Source organism: Choloepus didactylus, chromosome 4 (assembly GCF_015220235.1).
Source record: "Choloepus didactylus isolate mChoDid1 chromosome 4, mChoDid1.pri, whole genome shotgun sequence".
Classification (NCBI taxonomy): domain Eukaryota; kingdom Metazoa; phylum Chordata; class Mammalia; order Pilosa; family Megalonychidae; genus Choloepus; species Choloepus didactylus.
In genome coordinates, this window is record NC_051310.1 from 150,649,495 (window position 1) to 150,666,484 (window position 16,990).

The 16,990-nt window shown below is 38.8% G+C and overlaps 1 protein-coding gene across 1 annotated transcript; it reads right to left on the reverse strand.

Moving 5' to 3' along the window:
- Positions 1–9,808: 9,808 nt before the first annotated feature.
- Positions 9,809–10,825, reverse strand: LOC119533436 (olfactory receptor 4K15-like). The gene has a single exon (XM_037835475.1). It carries the CDS (start codon positions 10,823–10,825, stop codon positions 9,809–9,811), a length of 1,017 nt encoding a protein of 338 aa, XP_037691403.1.
- Between the last annotated feature and the right edge of the window lie 6,165 nt (positions 10,826–16,990).

The following is a 16,990-nucleotide window of genomic DNA, read 5'->3' on the forward strand; positions in this document are numbered from 1 at the left end:
TACTGCCTTGGGTAGCAGGTAGAATATTTACATGCCATTCTGTTTTGCAAAACTACTTCCTAAGTTTTGAGATTTTATTATTATGCAGTGATATCACTAGTTCTTACCATTCTCTAACTTTGGCCACAGAAATAAACTTCCCTTTTTGCAAACGTTCTGCAACATTCTGTATCCATTTTTAGGTTTCATCTCACACTTTTCCTTTCAATAAAAACATCTCTCATACCCTTTATATTTAAGTTATTAAAACAATTTTGGAAACTTCTTCAGCAAGAATTTTATACTATTACCATTAAAACTAAACCTGTTAGAATAATGCTAAACACTTAAAACACTTTAGTTATTGCATTATTGAAACAGAAATATGTATTTTTTTAACAAGAATTCCCAGAATAGGAGTGGGATATTTTGGAATTTTTAAGAAGGAGTGAGTAAAAGCTATACTATGGAGGGCATAAAACAGTGGAGGGGTTTGCAGGGGCTTAGCGATTATACCATCTATTCCCATAATAGAGACAGAGAAGCGGGTCAGTGACCTGGGGAAATTAGGCATAGCAGAGTAAGTGGTTTTCATGTTTAAAAGGAATGAAACATTTTTACCTGTGACCGAGAGCACTACCCATCGTCCATAAGTGTGATGGTGATGACTGGAGACTTTTTGGTACCCAGGCATTTTCGGTTGTCCATGGCAAGGCCCAGAAGTTTGGGGAGCTTGAGCCATGGATCAGATTTGCTTTGGGAGGTTTGATGTTCTCTGGCTCGGAGGGGCCTGAGGGCACTCAGACTTTCAGTGGCCTCACTGCACAGTGGGTGGGGCATGGGGGGGGGAGGTTTGGCAGGAGCCAAGGGTTTTTTCTTTAAGGCTTTTGTTAGTAATTGACACATGCATATTTAGGAGTAGGATACCTTCAAGCTTCTTGGGCTAGAGATTAGCATAGCACAGGAAGATGTTTCTGAAACAGGAGAGAAAAAAGGGCAGAGTTTTTAGAGTATGAGTCTATTGCTGTTTAATTTGAGAAAGGCCAGAAAGAGAGAAGGGAACATGGACAATGAATGGCCCCTCTGGTCCAGACAGTTCTCACAAGGAGGGGATAGGCTGAGGTTGAGAGGAGTGGGTCCTTTGCAGGGAATGAAAGGAGGACTGAGACTTTGAGGTGGAATTTGGAGATGAGTGGGTTGCTTATTGGTCATGGTTTAACAGCAGTTCAGCTTGGCTAGGAGGGGCTTCATAAGGAGGAGGAGGGAGGGAATTACAGTAGCTGTGGCTATGGCCTTGGCAGGGGTGGGGCACAGCAGCAGCTGTGGCATGGAGCTGGGCAGGTTCTGAGTGCAGCAAAGGCTGGGGGATGAAGTCAGGTGGAGAACTCAAGGAGAATTGAGGAGAAACTTTTGTAAGGATTGAAGAAAGACTTGGGAGGAGGGGGAGGAGAAGGATTTGATGAATGGAAAAACTTTGGCAGAGAGAGGGGTAGAGAGAGAGGGAGAGAGGAGGAACACCTGGGCAGGTTGTAAAAGGCCTGGACATGTGGGACTTCTCTCCATTTGCCAAGATGCTGACAGTAATTGTTAAGGTTAAAAGAATTTTGGGGTCAAGGGTACCATTTTAAGTCCAGGTAGATAGTGTGGCTAAGCAGAATTACAATAGAAAATGAGCTTCTTAGGTTTTAGATCTATCCTGAGGTTGAATTCTTTGAGGTTAGTAGGGTAAGGAGAAATCCCAGCTCTCAAGCTTAGGAACAATCAAGAGGACATCCCACCTTGAGAGTTTCTAAGCTCCAGTGCAGTGATGGAGGAGTGGATATTGGTGTTCCATCATCCTACTCACCCCTAGGGTACAGGACATGGCAGTAGTAACTCCAAGCTAGCACTAGGATTCCAGTGAATGTTGTCCAGGACAACAGAGAAAGAGAGTGCCAGAGGGAAAAGAGAGGGTACTTTCTTCTTACCCAGAGGTGACTTGATGCTATTGGATGTTGAAATCAGGCAAGTGGGTTCCAAACCCCCTTATGGAGCTTTCATCTCATTTCTCAGTCCTGGGTTTTGACAATAATGTGTTAGGTTTTTCAATTGAGAAGAGAACAGATGAAAACCCAAGCAAATGGAGTTTTATTGTCCAGCTGTGCACAGGTGGTGAAGTGGGGTCCCTTTCCCTTAATCCCCAAACATCTGCAAAGCAACAGTGTTGTGTAAACGGCATTAGGCCATGAGGAGTGGGGAGTGAGACTGGGCCTGTACCAGTTAAAGAAATCAAAACTTTACCATTTAGGGGAGGCAAAGCTGCGGTTGCACGCATCAGCCAAGCGTAACCCTTTTAACAATAACTGCTCCAAGTCCAAGTGAGACTTTTTGTAGCCCTTTAATAATCAATAGCTGCTCCAGTCCCAAGTGAAACTCTTTGTGAAATTGTTTGTGTGAAATTGTTTTGTATGATCAATAACTGCTCCAGTTCCAAGTGAAACTCTTTGTGTAATTGTTTTTTGTGATCAAGAGCTAAACTGCCACTCTGCTTCTGTTAGAATAGCTTGCTTGCTTGCGTTTCTAGGATACGGTTTCTGTCTATATAATGCACAAGCGCACACAGGTGGGGGCTGCTTGCTGAACTCCCCGCACGGAGTGAGAGACAGCAGCCTCCTGCTAGCTGGCTAATAAAAGGCTCTTTAAATTCTGTTTGGCTGTCTCGTACTTTAACTCGCGGGCACCGTAACAGTGGGCTGAAGCCTAAGAAAATGGTGACAGTCCTGAGCCAATGGGGGTCATAAAGTAGGGCTTATAAAGGATGGTTGGTGGGGGTTCTTTGTCCAGGGACAGGGAGGATGGCAGGTTTAGGTTTGCAGTCTTTCAGTGGCTACTTTTGCGAAAGTGGAAAGTTGGTAGATTTCCATTGGCTGGTTTGAGAACAGGGTCTTGGGGGTGGGAACATTTAAAAATTTAAATGTTCAGGATTCCAAAGGGTGGGACAGTGGCTTATTGCAGACCTGCAGGGTTCTTAGGACAGGGGGAGGGTGGTGGCTCTATGGCAAAATTCCTAAGTGTGGGTGTGGTGGGGAAGACCCAGGTCCTAAGCCTAACACTACTGGCCTGGAAGAATTCAGCAATTATCAGTAGATCTCTTGTCTATATGGTTTAATTCCCTTTCCTGGCCACGGTGGCATCTCTTTGTGAAATTGTTATCTCTCTCTGGGGGACTTCTAATGTTCTGTTGTCTATGAATGCAATGTCTGTCCTATGGACAACATAGTCCACTATGTGAGGGTGGATTGTGGTGGCCCAGGACCTGGGACCCTCCTCTCCATAGTGATTTCAAATAGCTGCCTACTTGATCAGAACAAATGTTAAAAGTCAACAAACCTCCCCAAGGGAAGAAAAAATGTATTGTTAGCAAAGCATTGAAACTACCCTACCCTGATCATTCTTGATAACAAATCTCTGCACCTTTGTGTCACAAGACCCTGCCAAAACTCTGTTCTCACACCCCCCACCTTGTCCTAACTCTTAAAGACCACTCCTTGGCACCCCTTGCTTTTGCTGATCATTAACTTCCATCAGTCTTGTAAATCTTATTAATTCATATCTGACTTCATGCTTGGTGTGTTCTTGGTCCTAGAGCTAAGCTGGGATGTGACATATGTCTTCTTTGGAGATATATTCATTCAAATCCTTTGAACACATTAGTTGTATTACATGTCTTTATTTTTTAGATGTAGGAGGTATTTATACCATCTGAATTCAAGTACCATATTAGATATATAATTTGTAAATATTTTCTCCCATACTGTGGATTGTCTATTTACTTTCTTGATTGTATCCTTTGACATTTTCAATTTTTTGAAGACCAATTTATTCATTTATTATTTGTTCTAGTGCTTTTGATGTAGTATCTAAGAAACTATTGTCCAAGATCACAAAATTGTTCCTGCTTTTCCTACTATGTTTCTTAAGTAAGTGATTTTTCCAACCTATATATTCACATATTTAGTTTAACCAGGATTTGTAGGACAAGGGAAACATGCATTTGCAAAATCACCGTATGGAAATAATTAAACTGTCTAAGCTCTTTATGGCACATTCATGTGTGCAACATAATTTATGTGTCTATATGAGTCACTGCATAATCATCTTGTTTTGCAGTCATGATATTTCTACTTATACTGTCTCATATCACACATTTTCAAGAGGAACTATTTGAATATTTTCCTAAAACTGTTAATCTTAATCTAATATTCTTAAAATAACTTATTTTTTTCAATTTCATTGTCCAATAATATATATCAAGGTCATTAATGCATAAATTCAGGGTAGGAGGAAAGAATGAGAAATAAACAATTGAAGAAAGGAAATAAAAATTATGAAATGGTGGAATATGGAGTAAAAGGAAAAATGTAATTATCAGTATTATAGTAGGCATTGTAATATATACAAATAAACATCTTTAGTAATATATACAAATAAACATCTTTAAATACATTATAGGGAAACCAAGAGGTGTGTAGGCTACAGCTTACTATATTCAAACTACTGGCAAGTACTTCAAAACTTTGTGCACAGTATTTTCCTTGATTCTGTTTCCATATGATTGATAATTTTCACACTGCCAAATAACTGAAAACCTTGTTTTAATGAGTTAGTTTGTTTTGCTAAAATTTGTTTTATTTCATCATTATATCTATATCTATATCTGTCTATCTGTAGACAGTTAAATACTATTATAGGGGAAGCTTTGATAGTTTTCAGGTTGCAGCAAATAATATGATTATGAGTGTGTGAAAAGTAGAAATTAAATAAGTTGGTCTGCTATCCATGTACTTCCTTCACCGTGAGAACATCCATTGGGCAGGGGAACCACATGTCTTAGTTTACTAGGGCTGCTATGACAAATACCACAAACTGGTTGGCTTAAAGTACAGGAATTTATTGCATCACTGTTTTGGAGGATGGAATTCTAAAATCAAAATCTTGACTGATGATGCTTTTTCCTGGATGCTGCAGCATTATGGTGTTGGCTTGCTCTTACCATGGGCTTCCTTTGCTTTCATCTCTACCTCCATAATCTGGTGATCTACTTCATTCTCTGGTTCCTTGTAGTTGGGGAAGTCTTTTAGTAAAAGTTCATAGATTGCAAGCTCTTACAGCTGTTACATCTATTCCTGACTTGTAAGGGATATTTCTAAATTCTGAGACGCTGAGGTCTTATGTATAACCTGGTTGGTCCATGAAATTCTGAGTATCTGTGTGGAGGACACCTGAGACTCAGAGCCAGAGTTTAGCAGCTATGAATGTCAACATTACCTCAAAGAGCAAATGTTAAAAAGGCTGAAAAAGAGATAGACTTCAATCAAAGATAATAACAAAATGGACTTGGTTAGAACTAAATAAAAGACTGAAGAGTAAAGGATGACATTGATGGTGTTTTAAAATTTCAACTTCTGTGTGAGACTAAAGGAAGAGAGATGTTTATTGGCTGAAAAATCTATATTTTCTGTAGCACACTATATAATTTAACTTCTATGGTCAGCTTATTCAACACCGTAATTACATGGAACTTTGAATAAGGAGTAAGAGCTGGTTGGTTTATGCAGGTTAGTGTGAAGCCCTGATATGTCCCAGAGTAATTTGGGCAGATAATAAAAATGTATTTGCAAAATCCCCTTGAGGGACTGAGGAAAAATGTGGAAATATTATACTTCCCTATCTGGGGAATTACTGATATTCTCACAAGCACTGGAGACTTCCAATTTAGAAGGCTGGCCCATCAATCTTGGGGTTTACCCTTATGAAGCTTGTTACTGCAAAGGAGAGCCTAAGCCTAATTATTCCTAATAGTCAACCTAAGAAAACCTTTTTGGTTGCGGATGTGGCCACTTTCCTGAGCCAACTCTGCAGCGAAACTCACTGCTTTCTCCCCTACATTGCACCTGACTCTCAAGGGGTTAAAATCTCCCTGGCAACATGGGACATGACTTCCATGGATGAACCTAGATCCAGTACCATGGGACTGAGAAAGCCTTCTTGAACAAAAGGGGGAATAGAAATGAAAAAAAAAAAAATATTTTCAGTGACTGAGAGATTTCAAATGGAGCTGAGAGGATATTCTGGACGTAGATCTTATGTGATATATAGATACCCTTTTTAATTTCCAGTGTATTGGAATAGCTAGAATGGAATACCTGAAACTGAACTGCAATGCAGTCATCTTGATTTTTGAAGATGTTTGTGTAACTATGTAGCTTACACTGTGTGACTGCATGTTCTAGTTTGCTAATGCTGCCAGGATGCAAAACAGTAGAAATTGATTAGCTTTTATAAAAAGGGGGTTATTTGGTACACAGCTGCAGTCTTAAGGCCATAGATTGTCCAAGATAACACATCAACAATTGGGTACCTTCACTGGAGGATGGCCAATGGCATCTGGAAAATCTCTATTAGCTGGGAAGGCATGTGGCTGGCGTCTGCTTCAGAGTTCTGGTTTCAAAATGGCATTCTCCCAGGATGCTACTCTCTAGGCTTCAGCTTCTCTTTAAAATGTCATTCTCAGTTGTTCTTGGGGTGTTTGTCCTCTCTTAGCTTCTCTGGAGCCAAAGTCTGCTTTTAACGGCAGTCTTCAAACTGTCTCTCATCTGCAGCTCCTCTCTTCTCAGCTCCTGTGCATTCTTCAAAGTGTCCCTCTTGGCTGTAGCAAACTCACTCCTTCTGTGTGAGCTTATATAGTGCCCTAGTAAAGTAATCAAGGACCATACTGAAAGAGAGGGGCCACACTTCCATGGAAATTATCTAATCAGAGTTATCACCTACCATTCTATGGGTCCCATTTCCATGGAAACACTCAAAGAATTACAATCTGATTAATACTTATACAACTACCCACATAAGATTGCATCAAAGATAATGGCATTTAGGGAGACATAATACATTCAAACTGGCACATCCCACTCCCTGGACAACAAAATGACATTATCTTTCCATATATAAAATACATTCATCCCACAACAATATCACAGAAACTTAAATCATTTCAGTAACAATAGTTAAGTACAAGATCCTATCAACATCAGTTACAGGCATGGTCTGTCCTAAGGCATAATATCCCTCTAGCTGTGGACCTGTGAAACTTAGAACATTCTAAGTTATGTATTGCCAATATACAAAGGAGGGACAGTCATACGATAAACATCCCCATTGCCATAAGGAGAAACTGAAAGGAAAACATGGTAAACAGAACCAAAACAGTTCCTAAAACCTGCAGGGCAAACTCCATTAGATTTCAAAGTCTGAGAGTCATTTATCCTTGGGGCTTGAGAGAGCAGGAGTCCAGTGCTTTCCAAGGGCCTTCATGGCAGCCCTTTTCTCTCCAAACATTGGGGGAGTACTCCAACGTATCCACACATTGGGGAGACCACCTTCTTCTTGGCCCCACCATCCTCAAACATCAGTGTTCCACCTGGACTCTGGCTTTCTGGGGCAAAGGCTCTCCCTCTCTGAACAGTGGGGTAGGGGCCAGGATCTCCCCAATTCCCTGGGAATGTGCTCCACCCTCTTTGGGGCTTGGGGTGGCAAAACTGTTCCTAAGCATCAAGGCGGAAGGCCCACCATTTACCTCTGGGGCAAACTCACCCTTTCCATGCATGTAAACCACGCCACTCTCCCAGTTCAAGACCTCTTGACTCCAGACCTCAACCTTCATGGCTCTGTCTTTGAAGACATTTTTCCCTCAATTTGTTTCTTGTCTGTCTCCTCCAGTCCAGAACAGTGTTGTCTCCATCTAAATAGATCTCACAAAAATTTTGTTGGCTTGGCATGAAGTACACAGGGGTTGAAACCATCAGAGAATAGGAGTTTCCACAAATTCTGTCTGGATAACTCCATCTCCAATCTTGGGCTGTACTGAAATGGCAGTCAGGTTTCATATTTGGTTAAATCCTCATGTTGGGCTGTAGCTTCTGGGGTTCCACCCCCTGGAAGCTCAGAGTTTTCCAGGCCATAAATTTCTGGTTTATTTGTACCCAATAGATCACTTCTAAGTTTATCTCTCTCTGCTCACATTTTACTATAAGCTGCAAAGAGAAGCCATGGAATATCTACAACTTTTAGTCTTAAAATCTCATCAGCCAAGGATCCCAGCTTGTTGCTCTCAAATTCTTCCTTTCATTCAAAACCAGGACTCACTTTTGCCAAATTCTCTGCCATTTTAAAACAAGGATTGCCTTTCTTCCAGTTCACAATAATCTATTCATCATTTCTGCTCAAGTCCTCATGAAAAGTATCTTTAGCATCCACATTTCCACAATCAGTCTCTTCAAAGCAGTTTAGGCCTTTTCTATCAAGCTCCTCACAGTTCTTCTGGAATCTTCCCCTTATCCATTTAAAAAACCATTCCAACATATGTGGTATTTGCAAACTCAGCAACACCCCACTTCTCCGGTACCAAAATCTGTTCTAGTTTGTAATGTTGCCAGGATGCAAAACACCAGAAATGGATTGACTTTTACAAAAGATGGCTTATTTGGTACACAGTTAGAATCTTTAGGCCATAAAGTATCCAAGGTAACACATCAACAATCGGGTACCTTCACTGGAGGATGGCCAATGGTGTCTGGAGTACCTCTGTTAGCTGGGAAGGTACATGCTTGGCGTCTGTTTCAGAGTTAGGTTTCAAAATGGCTTTCTCCCAGGACATTCCTCTCTAGGCTTCAGCTTCTCTTCAAAATGTCACTCTCAGTTTCTTTTGGGGCATCTGTCCTCTTTTAGCTTCTCTGGAGCCAAAGTTTGCCTTCAATGGCAGTCTTCAAACTGTATCTCATCTGCAGCTCCTCTTTTCTCAGCTCCTGTATATTCTTCAAAGTGACCCTCTTGGCTGTAGCAAACTCATTTATTTTGTCTGAGCTTATACAGTGCTCTAGTAAACTAATCAAGGCCCATGCTGAATGGGCAGGGCCACAACTCCATGGAAATTATCTAATCAGAGTTATCACCTACAGTTGGATGGGTTCCATTTCCATGGAAATAATTGAAGAATTGAAATCTAATCAACACTAATAGGTCTTCAAACACAAGATTGTATCAAAGATAATGGCATTTAGGGGGACATAATACATTCAAACCAGCACACTGTGTGATTGTGAAAACACTGTGGCTCAAACCCCCTTTAGCCAGTGTATGGGCAGATGAATAGAAAAAGGGGAAACAAAAAGTAAATGAATAATAATGAGGGATGGAGGGATGGTATGTTTTGAATGTTCTTTTTTACTTTAATTTTTATTCTTATTCTTATTCTTTTTTTTTTTTTTTTTTTGCAGTAAGGAAAACATTCAAAAGCTAATTGTGGTAATGAATGCACAACTATATAATAATACTTAAACAACTGACTGTATACTTTGGATAATTGCATGCTATGTGTATACATCTCAATAAAATTTAATTTAAAAATTCAAAAATTTGGAAATTCAAATTTTGGATTCAAATTTTGAATTCAAATTCAAAAATTCAAAAAATTCACCCAGAAAAAAAAAAAGTAAATGGTATTCCCCAACGTCCTTTGTATCAATAATCTTATGCCTTAAAAACCTTTAAATAAAGTAGAAAACAGAAATTTAGAAAAAGACACATTTGAAGAAAGAGAATATTAAAATTCTTAGTGTTCATTATGTAGCTTTTTATAATTGTCATTAAGGTTTCATTCATGTTTCTTAATCAATCCCTTCCATTGGTCAAAGTGACTGGCTTTCATCAAATATTCCACTTGTATCAGTCTAGTGACAACACAAAAGTAGTAACAACCCTATAATTTACATTGTTTTCAGAAAAATAATATTTCTTATGCTGTAGAAACCTGACCAGGCTTCAGATACTTGCTCTTCAGTTTTGACATAGCTGCCTTCATCTCTTTGTTCCTTAAAGTGTAGACAACTGGGTTTAAAATAGGAGTAAAGATGGTGTAAAACACAGCAAGTACCTTGTTGACTGAATAACTATTGAAGGGCCACACATAGATGAAGATACATGGTCCCAAGTATAATGTGACCACAGTGATGTGGGCAGTCAACGTGGAGCGGGCCTTTGCCATGCTGGCGGAGGAGCGTTTCCTAACTGTGATAAGTATCACAGTGTAGGAGATGACCAGGAGGAGAAATGAAATCATAGAAAGAAAGCCACTGTTCACCACTATTAGTAGACTGATGACATAAGTGTCTATGCAGGCCAACTTGGTCACTAGAGGGAGGTCACAGAAAAAGCTATCCACCTGATTAGGACCACAAAAAGGCAGGTTAACAGTAAATGCCAACTGGATAGTGGTATGGATGAGGCCAATACTCCAGGAGATGAGGACCAGAATAATACACACACGGCGGCTCATGATTGTCATGTAGTGAAGAGGTTTGCAAATAGCAACATAACGGTCAAAGGCCATGGATACAAGGAGCACCATTTCACCACTACCAAATAGATGGACAAAGAAAATCTGAACCAGGCAGGCTTCAAAAGAAATAGTCTTGCGCTCTACCATAAAGTCAGCAATCATTTTAGGTGTAGAAAATGAGGCAATGCACATATCTGTAAAAGAGAGGTTTGCAAGCAGAAAGTACATAGGAGTATGAAGGAGGGCATCTGAGGACACAGTGAGGATGATGAGAATGTTGCCCAGCAGTATTCCTGTGTAAAGTAGTGAAAATATGAAAAACAAGAAATGTTGGAGCTCCCGTGAACTAGAGAGTCCCAGCAATACAAATTCAGTCACCCGAGAAATATTTATCTCATTCATTGACCTTGGAAGGGAATTATCTTCATTTATCTGAAAAGGAAAGAAATGCAGATCAAACAATGAAATGAACATGAGTTCATATCCAGGTTTCTCCTCAATCTTTAGAGCTTCTTCTATTACTCAAGTATGTATCTGGGTTTTCAGACGTCATTAAGAATTTTAGGGACAGCTTCTCATCAATCAAAATGAGATAAACAGTGCCAAAATGGGGCTCTGAACTTAATACCCCAAGGAATGGGGTCAGGTGCTAGTAATTGAGTTCAAATGGACAATTTCGACTAATTGATTCATCCAGGTGTATGAATTTAAGAAGTTAAATCAGCTAATTTACAAATGAAAATGAATGTCTGAAGAGTGGTTTTAACATAAAAAAAAAAAAAATCCAGTCTCAGAATATAGAGACAAAATCTATTGTTCTTATCTGCACTAAGTCAAATAAGAATGAAATGGAAAAAAAAAAAAAGATCTACACAGCAACTAGAGAGTATTAAAGTTTCACAAAACTAAAACTGAATTAAAGATGTCAGATTCACAGAATACATGCTATATTACTTTACTTAAATAAATTTGAAAGACAGAACTAGTCTATGGTATAAGAATTCAGTACAGAGTGTATCCTTGAAGAATGGAAAGGTACAGGAAGGGTGCATGATGGGGGCCTCTGGAGTACTAGTAATGATCAGTTTCTTGATGAGGTTGATAGTTTTACTCACTTCAAAGGGTGCCTAGAAAAGGAAGGGATATTCTTGTCCTCTTTTCCTCTCTCCATGAGGAGAGGAAAATTGGATGCACTGAAAAATTTCCCATTGGAAAATTTGATGCACCCTTCTCATTCCTAATAAGACAGGTTTGTTTTTGTTTAAATATCTTCAGTGGAGTAATGTCTATTCAAATCATTGCCAGATTTCCAAATAGGGTTATTTTTGTTTTTAATGTTGAGGTATAAGTGTTCTCTATATTTTTTTGGATCCTAATTTAGTCCATCATCAGTTACATGCTTTGCAAATACTTTCTCCCATTTTGTTCATTGTCTTTTCATCATTTTGAAAATAGTTTGGTTTAATAAAGGTAAAGGCCAGTTTAATCTCTTTTTTTTCTCATGATTTTGTGCTTCTGGTGTCATATCTAAGAAACATTGCCTAATCCAATGTTTTGGATTTACTCCTATGTTTTCTTTTAGAAGTTTTAGAGTTCTGATTCTTATATTTAGGCCTTGGATCCATTTTGAATTGATTTTTGTATATGGTGTGAGGTATGCATCCACTTTCATTTTTTTTGTATATGGAGATCCAGTTTTTCCAGCACCATTTATTGAAGAGACTCTTCTTTTCCCACTAAGTAGTCTTGACAGCCTTTTCAAAGATCAGTTGGCCATAAATGTGAGAGTTGATTTCAGAACTTTCATTTGATTCCATTGGTCTATATCTGTCTTTGTGCCAATGCCATGATGTTTTGATTACCGTGGCTTTGTAAAAACTTTTTCTTTTACCTTTTGACTTCATTTTATATAAACAGAATATCAACTACAGCCATTTATAAAGGTCTTACTACTAATGACTTTTTACCAGACAGAAGCATTACTGTGGTTTTCTCAAAACAAATATCAGTTTACTTTTTTGGTAAGTTTTGATTACAGTAATACACTCTATTCACAAATACTCAGCCTTCATAAGCCTTTTCCCCTAAGAAATGTAGCAGTCTGCCTACAAATTGTTTAAAAAAGAGAAAAAAGAAAAGAGCAGAGGTCACATGAGACATATATCAATGGCAGTAGTAATACATGTGGTGGTAGATCATAAATGAAGTTTCAAAGGAGGGTCCTGGGCTTTTCATATGGTTCACATGAGGATAGAGGAGTAGTAAGAGATGGCAGGTTTGGGTCTGAAAAGTGGATGAGGCTGAGACAACTCCCAGAGAGGAGTTGGACAGGAAGCCACATCACAATTTCATTCTCATCAGCCCAGCATGCTACTCCTTGTGTGAGTCAATTTGTGTTTAATCAACTTTGGCCATAAGCTGAAGGCTTTCCCACAAGTTGTGCAGTTGTAGGGCTTCACTCCTGTATAAATCCTCTGATGCTGGATAAGGACTGAGCATTGACTGAAGTGTTTCCCACTCATTGCACTTATAGGGCCTCTCACTAGTGTGGATTACCTGATGTTGAATAAGGTGTGAGCTCTGCCTGAAGCCCTTACCACATTCAATGCCTGTGTAAGTTTTCTCTCCAGTATGAACTTTCTGATGTTGAATGAGATTTCAGCTTCGGTTGAAGGCTTTACCACATTGGTTACATTCATGGGGTTTTAATCCATTATGAATTAGGATTAAACTCTGGTTAAAGTTTTTCCACATTCAGTACACTCCTAGGTTTCTCTCCAGTGTGAACTCACTGGTGTAGAATGAGGTTGGAGCTGCGACCAAAGTTTTTCCCACATTCATGGCACTCATAGGGCTTGTCACCTGTGTGCACTTCCTGATGTTGAATGAGGGTTGAGCTGTGGCTGAAGGCCTTCCCACAGTTGCTACATTCATATGGCTTCTCTCCAGTGTGGATTATCTAGTGCTTTCTAAGCACTGAGCTGTAATTAAAGGCTTTTCCACACACATTGCACACAAGGCTTTTCTCCAGTGTGAATTCTCTGATAGTAAATAAGGCTTGAACTCTGTCTCAATGCTTTTTTCACTGCATTTATTAGGTTTCTCTCCAGAGTGAACCCTGTGATGCTTAATGAGGTTTGAGACCTGACTGACTGATTTGCCACAATCATTGCACTCATAGATTTTTTCTCCAGTGTGAACTCTTTGATGCTTCTACAGATGTTCCCTCTAGCTAAAGGGTTTTCCACTTGTTACATTCCAAAGGCTTTTCACCAGTGTGAATCTTGTGGTGTCTATGAGGTTTGAGTTCTGCTTGAAGGCCTTTCCACATTTGTTGCACACATACAATTTCTCTCCAGAATGAATTCCATAATCTTGGGTAAGGTTTGTGCTTCAACTAAGAGCCTTCCCAGATTTACTTCAATAATAGGGTTTCTCAGTCATGTGGGACTACTGATGCTTTTTAATGCTTGAATTCTGGCAGAAGGCTTTTCCACATTCTTACATACATAAGGCTTCTCTTTACTGTGGTTTTCTGTTGTCTAATAATGTTTGAAATGCACAATGAAGGCTTTCCCACATTCAATGTACTGAGTTCTGGCTGAAGGATTTTTCACATTCATTACATATAAATCACTTCTCTCCAGTGTGGATTATCTGATGCTGAATAAGATTAAGGCTTCCTCGGAAAGTATTTCCACACTCATTACATATAAATGGGCTTTCACATATGTGAACCCCCTCATGGCTAGTTAGTTCAAAATTATGTAATTGAAGATTTTGGCCACATGTGTCATGCAGATTTATCCTCTATTCTGTAGGAAGTCCCTGATATGTCATCATGTTTGGGCTCCGCTGGAAGCTTCTCTTATAACCATTAAAGTCCAAATCTTTCTCCCCTACAGGAGTTTCCTCAAAGAACACTGTTCCTGGTGTGAACTCTCTCTCACAATAGTGGTATTTCACCAGTCTCTTAACTTCAGGGATTCCCCAGTCTCTTTCTAAGATGTCATAACAGAGTTCTCCAAGCTTGGCCATCTGAGAAACATCACTACTATAGCTTTCTATTTCTCCCTTTGATTCCAAATCCTCAGAAATGTCTTCCTTCTGAAGGAACATCTTGCCTTCAGTCCTGGTATTGTAAACTGGCTGATTATGGTGGGGGTGGATGGCTCCTGGCTCAGCATCATGGCAGCAGATGGAACCAATGAGTACAGATCCAGTGTCAGTTGCAACAGGTGCATCACCCATATAGGCCTGGGAGAGAGGGGTTCCAGGCATGGTCCCAGGCCTGCCAACTCCATCTCTGCTTTCTTGGGTTGAGCTCTGAGGCTGGACATGGCCAGGACCAGGCTGGACCCAATCCAATCACATGAGCCCTTAAAATTTAGTAGAGGTGATGTGGCTGAAGGGACACAGCAGAGGAGTAGCCAGAGAGAGTCCAAACCAGGGAAGGATTCATGCAGTTGCTGGATCTCCTACCAGGGCTGCTCCCAGCAGGGGTGCTGCACCACAGAGCCAGAGCAACATGGTCCCAGGTGTAATAAATTTTAAGAGCAGGATGTGTGTATCCTCTAACTTCATTCTTCTTTTGCAAGATGGCTTTGGCTATTCAAGGCTCTTTACCCTTCCATATATATTTGATGATTGGCTCTTCCATTTCTCCAAAGATGGCTATTGGAATTTTGATGGGGATTGCATTGAATTTGTAAATTACTTTGAGTAGAATTGACATCTTAACAATATTTAGTCTTCCAACCCATGAGCATGGAATTTCCTTCCATTTATTTAGGTATTCTTTGATCTCTATTAGCGATATTTTGTAGTCTGCTGTGTACCATAAAATTTATTCCTAGATACTTGATTTGGTTAGATTTATTCTTAGATATTTGATTCTTTCAGTTTTTATTGTAAATGTTTTTTGTTGTTGTTGTTTTTCTTGATTTCTTCCTCTATTCATTCCTAGTATATAAAAACACTACTGATTTTGCATTTTGGTCTCATACCTGCCATTTTGCTGAATTCATATTTTAGTTTCAGTAGCTTTGTTGTAGATTTTTCAGGGTTTTCTGTATATAGGGTCATGTCATCTGCAAATAAAGAGAATTTTACTTCTTCCCTTGAAGTTTGGATGTCTTTTGTTCCTTTCTCTTGCCTAATTGCCCTGACTAAAACTTCCAGTACATTATTGGATAACAGTGGTGACAGTGGGTACCTTTGTTTTGTTCCTTATCTTAGAGGGAAAGCTTTCCAACTTTCACCATTAAGTCAGAAATTAGCTGTGAGATTTTCAACTATGCCCTTTATCATGTTGAGGAAATTTCCTTTTGTTACTAATGTTCTAAGTGTGTTTATCAAGAAGGCTGCTGGATTTTGTCAAATGCCTTTTCTGCATCAATTGAAATGATCACTTTTTACCCCTTTGTTCTAGTAATGTGGTGCATTGCATTTATTGATTTTCTGATGTTGAACCACCCTTGAATATATGGGATGAATTCCACTTAATGATGATGTACAATTTTTTTTGAAAGTCTGTTGAATTTGGTTTCCTAATATATTATTGAGGATTTTTGCATCTATATTCATAAGAGATCCTGTTCTGTTGTCTGTTGGAATCTTTATCTAGCTTTGGTATGAGAGTGATGTTACCCTAATAGAATGAGTTAGGTCATGCTTCCTCTTCAATTTTTTGGAAGACTTTCAACAGGATAGGTATTAATTTTTCTTGGAATGTTTGGTAAAATTCCCTGTGAGGTCATCTGGTCCTGGCCTTTTCTTTCTTGTTTTTCTATTATTATTATTAACAAATTATTATTATTACTGATTCAATCTCTTTACTAGTAATTCATTTGTTAAGGTCTTCTTGAGTCAGTGTAGGCAATTTGTGTGTTTCTAGGAATTTTTCCATTTCATCTACATTATCCAAATTATTGACATACAGTTGTTCATAGTATCCTCTTCTAGTTCATTTTATCATGTGGGTTCAGTAATAATGTTCCCCTTTTCATTTCTGACTTCAGATATTTGTGTCCTCTCTATTTTTTTTTTTTTTCCTTTTTGAGTCTACCTAAACATTTGTGGATTTCATTGATGTTTTCAATTAATCAACTTGGTTTTGTTGATTCTCTCTACTGTTTTCTTATTCTCTATCTAATTGACTTCCACTCAAATATTTATTTCCTTCTGCTCATTTTTGTTTTAGTTTGTTCTTGTTGTTCTAGATCCTTTAGCTTGAGTAAGATCTCTGAATTGATATCTTTCTTCTTTTTTAATGTAAGCATTTAAAGCTATAAAATTCACCGTCAGAACTGCCTTTTCTGCACCCCATATTTTGGTATGTTTTTTTTTTTCTTTTTTTTTTTCATTTTTACTTGCCTCAAGATATTTCTTAATTATTCTTGTGATTTCTTCTTTGACCTATATGTCTTTAAGAATACACTGTTTAATTTCCACATATTTGTGAATTTTCCATTTCACTCCTGTTATTGATTCCAGCTTCATTCCCTTGTGGTCAGAAAAGATATATTGTATTATTTCAAAATTTTTGAATTTACTGATATTTATTCTGTGACCTATCATATAGTCTATCCTGGAGAATGATTCATGTGCTGTAGTACGAATGTGTGTTCTCTTGTTGTT

Coding starts and splice junctions, on each gene's coding strand:
- LOC119533436 (XM_037835475.1), bottom strand. CDS start 10,825: ATGTTCATTTCATTGTTTGATCTGCATTTCTTTCCTTTTCAGATAAAT.